The sequence below is a fragment of the Carassius auratus genome, unplaced genomic scaffold, assembly GCF_003368295.1.
Source record: "Carassius auratus strain Wakin unplaced genomic scaffold, ASM336829v1 scaf_tig00031263, whole genome shotgun sequence".
NCBI lineage: Eukaryota > Metazoa > Chordata > Actinopteri > Cypriniformes > Cyprinidae > Carassius > Carassius auratus.
The window spans coordinates 23,406-30,653 of NW_020525907.1; the positions used below are offsets into that span (position 1 = coordinate 23,406).

The 7,248-nt window shown below is 38.9% G+C and overlaps 1 protein-coding gene across 1 annotated transcript; it reads right to left on the bottom strand.

Annotated features, from left to right (window-relative positions):
• Positions 1 to 1,043: 1,043 nt before the first annotated feature.
• LOC113080414 (transcription factor 21) lies at positions 1,044 to 2,808 on the bottom strand. The gene is made up of 2 exons (XM_026252589.1): positions 2,090 to 2,808; positions 1,044 to 1,505 (listed from the first exon to the last, which is right to left on the bottom strand). Exons 1-2 carry the CDS (start codon positions 2,528 to 2,530, stop codon positions 1,416 to 1,418), a joined length of 531 nt encoding a protein of 176 aa, XP_026108374.1. The 5' UTR covers positions 2,531 to 2,808; the 3' UTR covers positions 1,044 to 1,415.
• Between the last annotated feature and the right edge of the window lie 4,440 nt (positions 2,809 to 7,248).

Sequence of the window (7,248 nt, forward strand, 5' to 3'; positions counted from 1 at the left end):
GTAAGGTGATTTAAATGTAATGTATAAAAGTATCGCATTTATCATAAGCCACAATGCTGAAAACCCAAAGGACATTTCTAAGGGAACAAAATTAGCCTTGAGGACAGCACAGGCCTACAAACTGGTGTCTCTATTTTTATAATAAATGAAAAGTAGATTCCTACAGTCATATCTCATTTTAAGACTTATCAGAAGATTTCACAATGTTTTAGAGCTGGTTTATTGTCCAAGCATGCGGCTCTTGCGTGCGCGCGCGTGTGCTTAAGCCTCCCTCGCTCTCACTCGAACAGATCACCCCTCAGCCTCTCCTTACAATAACAGCGCGTGATTGATGACGGCGGCGGGCTTGTTATTGTCTTGAGCCATCAAACCGTTTTGTCTCACCGCGCGGATTTCTGTAATTCTGCTATAGAGCAGTGATGACTGGTTTAATGTGGAATACGCGCGGGAGCAGTGTTTTTCTAAGTTGTAATGCCGCGGCGTGGCTGTGACATCGGGCGTCCCATCATCGGTAACTCCGGGTAACTCGTGCTCTCGCGCCCCTCAGAGGAGTGATGCATAAATATCTGTCCGCGCGCTATAAACATAACGGTCACAACCCCGAGCGAAATTAAACAACGGCTGCACGGTGAGATTAAGAGCCGCGCGATTCACTGGTCTAAAAACAACTGACCTTAAACACGGACCACGTCAGCCCACAGTTTTCTCTGGCCTGACTTCTTAAAAGTCGGAGGAATTCTAAGAGTTTTTGGAGAAGTTTCTCGATCTCTATTGGAAGCGCTCGCTTTGATTTCCAAAACGGTTAAGGCCATGCTTATCTGATGACAGATATATCATGATAAAGAGAAGGCTTACGTTTCTTCCGATTAAGGGAATTAATCACGTTATCTCTCGCAGGCAGGGTGACAGGGTGACATGTCCTCTCGCCAGAGATCTTGAGAGAAAAAGGTGGGGCGAAATGATAACAAGGTTCACACAGGTCAAAGCAAAGTGAATAAACATGAACTCTCTGTCCATGGTCGATCAAAGAAAACTTGCATCACTTGAAACTTTAACATTTTTATTTACAATTATTCTAATGCAAACAGCAAAGGCGCGTGATATTATGACACTTCGCGTCACCAAAGCCCTATATGCATAATGATTTCTCGTGTTTTTGATAAAAAAAAAAAAAAGTGATGACAGAATCTTTATAAAAACAGCTGCATAAAATCACACATTGTTGCCTTGAACCAGCAAGGCCCACGTGTGAGTATTTAAATAGGCTAGATATCAGTTTCTCTTTACAGGAATGCGAGTGAGGATGTTGTCCCCATTATTCCCACTCGTGTGTTTAGATAGGAGATGACGTGTTATTCTTATTTTTTTAATTCAAATATTTCAAATAGGTCCATGTTTTAAGTCCATCTGGTGTATCAGGAAGCTGTAGTCCCACATAAACGTGTAGAATTCAGCATTTCTTTAAGTTCATTTTCTGGTTTGCCCGCCACTATAAACGGCCACGTCTGTGGGAAAGAAGTATGAATGAAAGTTCAATTAAAATCGGTAAACACACCAAATAACTGATAATTAATAACTTTTTTATTATTATTACACATGGTAAACATAACCTTGGTTACATAACTGAGGATATTCCATATTATTTTTCCATATTATTTCTGAAGGAATAGTAATTTTCAGAAAATGCTTATTTTACCATTTATACACTAAACTAAAATGTTATTCCTGCCTCCATTTTTTTTTTTTTTTTTTTTTGTAAAAAGTTTCATTTCTGCCTCTATTTTTTAGGCCAAGTAAAATCAAAGTAAAGTGTTACCAAAGTCAACTTTTGGAACAATTAATAAAATCGAACTTAAATTCTGAAAATTCATAAAAACAGATAGAAATTACAGAAATTGTTAACTGGTTGGAAGTAAAGATGTTATTAAAATAACGAAAACGTGTTACATTATCATAGCATATATCTTGCTTATTGAGATTCTTTCTTTCTTTCTTTCTTTCTTTCTTTCTTTCTTTCTTTATTAGTATTATTATTTCTTTGTTTTATTTTATTTTATTTTTTGCAAAAAGTTTTTCAAAAGTCTCTCACCAGGTTGACTGGATGTATGTAGCCATTCTCGTATTTGTCATTGGCGAGTATCTGTCGCAGGTGCGCGATGTAGCTGGAGGCCAGCCGCAGTGTGTCCAGCTTGGAGAGTTTTGTGTCCGGCGGAACCCACGGTAACGTCGTCTTCAACCGAGAGAACGCTTTGCTCAGCACGCGCATCCTCGCCCTCTCGCGCGCGTTCGCCGCGTTCCTCTGGACCTGCTTGCCCTCTTGGGCTACACCATTGGGAGCCGGTTTACGCATGGCGGCTGATTTGCGCCTTTTCCCCGTACATTCTGTAACCGAGGCTCCTTCGCAGTTGGAGCTGTCCTCCGTGCTCTCGTTCGAGGTCCCCGGATCTTTACCGGATCCGAATTTCAAAAGACTATCCAGCAGCTCAGACTCGTGAAATTCATCCACATCGCTGATGGAGCCGGTGGACATGTTGAGCTGACGAGGATGTGGTGGAGAAAAGTAAGTCTGAGCGAGTTTGTGCTTCTCTAAAGGGACATGGAGATAACGCGACTGCCTTCGGAGCAGAAACGTGTCATGCGCGAGCTGAGGATGAGCGTAACGTAACTTGTAACTCACGAGCTAAAGGATCTTACCATTTATCTCTCGCGCTCAGGGGCGTAACCCCCGCACGCGGCAAGATTCTCATGGTGGAAGCAAACACTAAACCTGCTCAGATAATCAGTTGTTTGTGCAACATTTTTTGCAGTGATATTGTAATGTCATTCATCACGCATGCATACAGAAACAGAAAAAGCTATACAAATTGTAAGTTTTAATTCACAGTGCATTTTCTAAGTTAATCTGAATAATAATTGTATTAGTTCGTATTATATTGTAGTATAAGCATTATTAAAAAATTATTATAGGCTATACGTGTATTACAGTCAATGACAATAATTGTAAATGTTTAAAATAAAAAGATCAAATTAATGTTTTTCAAAGCACAGTTCAAATTCTTTCTTCGTCGGTATTTATTAGTAGGCTAAAACATTTTGCCCCCTCTTCATTTCAAATAAGAAAAGTAATTTCAATTATTAATGCAACTATAGAATTTCTTTCCTAAACGTTTTTCCAAAACAACGACAGTAATATTATTAATTATTATTAAAGTGTTACATAAAAAATTAATTACACATTTTTAAGCGTACTGCATTCAGTATTATGGAAACAGTTAAACAGCTATACATTTATAGTAGCCTATTTTATGAAGGCCGACAAACGTTTTTTACGCTTAGCATCATCTGGACGGTGCTCTCTGAATTCCTCGGAGTTTGTCCAACTGAGTTGTCAGGTGGCATATTACTGATGATTTTAAAGTTGGGTCTATGACCGAAAATAACAGTTGTGCGTGCATTGGAACATGGGATTCATAAAATGGTACAGTGGTGACCCCACGCGTAATCGCGCATTGATCATGGGAGAGTCCTTACGGCTTTCAGCACCGATGCCCTCTAATAGGATCCCACGAGAAATGTCTCAAATGGCCCACTGGCGCCTCCGGAGGGGCACGTGAAATGGATACTCCGCGTCCCAAAACCCTATGTTTTGCTTTTTTAATGGTACCCCACACCGGTCTCTAATACAACCAACTAATTCAAGCCAAAACATCCCGATCTGTGGGAGCTCTAACTTGCTCGGCTGAAGGTGACTCAAGAGTGGTTTTAAATCAGGTGATGATTGCTACAACACACGAGGGGCACCTGCTGCTTCCTCCTCAGCATGCTAGTTAATTACCATCATCTTTAGATGCCCTTACTTATAGTGACGCACAGATTAAACAAATTGTAAGCTTTGAGATTACCGAAGAAGGAGAGAGAGATTCTCCAGAGATCTGCCCTCTGACACCTCAGAGTTCCGGTGTCTCACAAACAGCGTCCCTTACCACAGCAAATTACCAGAGTTATTTTAACCTTGCCATAGTTCTTAACCTGACAGATGAATGGACAGATCTTGTTTCTTGCAGTGGCATATCAGGTTTAACTGAGTTTACAGGTGTAATAAATCAAAGAGAGTTGTTTTCAATTATTTTAAACTGAAGTAACGGAAAGAACCTTTACAGATGCTCAGTGCAGGTATATAAAAAGTAGGAGGACATGGTAATCGGGCCATACAGTCTTTCTGACTTTGAGTCTCTTTCTTTCTTCCTTCCTGGTAGGTGGGCTGGTCAAAAGAAAATAAAAGCGGGATTTAAGATTAATTGTCCTGCTCTGCTACAGCATTATGTGAAGACTTCATAGCCACTGTTTTCCACAGTTACTCTCAGACTGAGCTCTCTCGTCTTCCCTGACACTAGCACCCAGAAAGACAGCTTAATACAGAACAGTCCCATTAATGTATTCCATAACGTTATAAAAGGAACTCAGGCATGACCTGCAGAAACCATATTTACATTTTTCATTTTTATATATTAGTCACATTTGGAGCATTCAAAATTAAATAGTGGATCAAAAAATGCATAAAATTAGAAAAAGTATGACCCATCAAATGCTGTAATTACTGATAATATTTTTATAATTAGTATTTAAAAAATAAACAGAGAGACTGTATGGTCATACCTATATCCTCTTTTTTTACACACACACAAACACACACACACACACACACACACACACACACACACACACACACACACATATATATTCAATGAGCAATTAACTATAAAAATATCTGGAAATATATATATATATATATATATATATATATATATATATATATATATATATATATAATTCTGTAATTCTAAATAATTAAAAATAAAAGCATAAAATAAAAGAATAAAAATGTCAGCAGAGGCTTTAACAAAATTGACATTTTGCATGCATTTTATTCATTACATAAAATATGGAAATATTGACCATGCATGATATCTATTTCAAAAATCTTTTGTGATCACTAACTGCATTTCATTTGTCTTTCAGTTCCTCTGGTATAACGGTGACAGACAGCAACAGGTGAACAGCAGTGTTTGTAAATGAAAAATGGTTGAACAAATGCCACAGAATGTGCTTTTCTTAGTGGTCTTAGTGGGGATATCACTAATTAGCTCTATAGGGTCAAAGGTCACTGGAAACTGGACACTCACATGTCCACATCCAACTTAGAACTCAAGCACACATTCACACTCTAATTCTGAGATACACACACACACACACAAACAAACAATAATGAGAGGTGGTCACCTAACTCGCAAGATGACTGATAACAGCAACTGCACACACACTTAATCTTACATGTACTTCAATCACACACACGCTGCAACGTGGCAGCTAACAAATGGCGGTTCCAGGCCAGAACTAAACTCTAGGATGGGGAAAAAATTTAAGTGTCAACCCCTTTAGAGATTAATTAGAATAACAAAACAAGACAAAAAAAAAATGATTTATTGGCTTGAATACAAATTATCCAGTTAGGCTGCTCTTGGGTCAAACATTGTGGTGTCACTTAATAAAAACATAACACCTCATGAAAGAGTTTATAACTGACAAACTGTTTAATATAGACAGATGGCGTGGTTTTAAATGCTGCTTAAGGACTCTGTTTTTAAAAGAGGATGCCTGACACATGTCGTACATTGGAATGTATGAGACAAATCTGTTGGTTAGTGAAGATGTAGGTTTCTGTTTAGATAATCATATACAGTTATGTTTGTACATCTGACCTGTAGGATGGTTAGTGTGTCACAAAAGGACACGGACGCAAACGAGAAGAGAGACAAGAGCATGGAGTGCAGTCTGGGATGAATACTGACCTGGAACGGATCGGCTGTCAGATATTATCAAGATGTTTTGCAGCTGTGTATGTTCTGTATTTGTTGGATGTGTGTGTGTGGCTTGTGTTTATGTTTTTGTGTTTCGGGGTAAGGAGGCTGGGAGAGGCGGTGTTACTCCTCTGCATTGGAGCTGCTAACTGCCAAGGTCAATGTCCATAGTTGGAATGCACAAGTGTTTTGCCTTGTCACAAAGTTTTAGGGAGGACACAACAACGCCGGACATGAATACTTAGAAAGAAAAATCACTTTAAACAATACAAGAGAGATTCTGTCTTGCTGGGTGTCTTTGGCAGGTGTTGCTACAAACAGTCAAACACTTACAGCGTTTGTCTGTGGTCAGCAAAGCAGTCTTTGTAAGTTACTGCATGAAGATGGAAACAATAATTCATCTTTGGGGTGTATCTATTGTTATAAATCTGTGATGTACAATCTTAGAACAGTGAATGTGGAACTAAACATAAACATTAAAAATAATGTTCTAATAAACACATTCCACATTCAGGTGTGTAGGTGCATAAGGGCGTGGACACACACACATACTTCGGGTGCATATATTATTTGTATTATATTTAAATCCTTTAAAATACTTAAAATTAAATTACATGATTCTTTGTACCATTAAAAAAAACTTTTTAGAGAAATTATTTACATGCCATTTTGTCTGACCTTCAGTACTGTTGTGTGAAAATGTTGCCGTTTTATCCAGTAAGAAAATAGGAGAATAGTTCAATATGTAATAATTCTCACCAGGCAGTTATTTTAAAGATATGTTTATATAAAAGGCAGGCAGGCTTTCTTGCACTCACACACTATGGGTTCATCTTAAAGTTGTGCATGTGGGGACAGACAGATGTGGGGTCACCCCAAAGCTGTGTTTATGGGAGATTGAGCCGAAGGTCTGATAAATTGATCGTGTGAGGCTGAGGTTATTTACATTATATCTCTCACATGGCCAGATAAACGACCCTCTCCTCTATATGAGCTTCATCACACTCAACCTACTGCTCCTCTTCTCATCGCTTATTGTCTATGTGCACACACTCAAACGCACCAGGTGCATGAAACCTAATACTGTGTGAATATGTGTAACTATGATGGAGATGGAGCGGGACAGATAGGAAGAAAGAGACTGAGATGGAAGGATGCAATCTTTGTGCATGTGAGTACTGTGGGAGGAAGTCACATGGAACAGATTTTCAAATGAGCAGAGCCAGCACAATCTAAACTTAAAACTAAAGGTTTCTGTGTCCACAGAGAGCGTGTTATCATCAGGATGAGAGTACAGACCAGTGAAGACAGCTCAGACAGCTAACAACCCCCAAACTTCCCAGCAAAACTCCACTATCAAACCTCCTGTGTCCAAAAGATTGGAGATATC

Bases quoted from the DNA above. Each gene is read 5' to 3' on its own strand.
- LOC113080414 (XM_026252589.1), bottom strand. From the start codon at position 2,530: ATGTCCACCGGCTCCATCAGCGATGTGGATGAATTTCACGAGTCTGAG. The intron at 1,506-2,089 runs GTGAGAGACTTT...TCTTTCCCACAG, and splicing joins ACATACATCCAGTCAACCTG to ACGTGGCCGTTTATAGTGGC.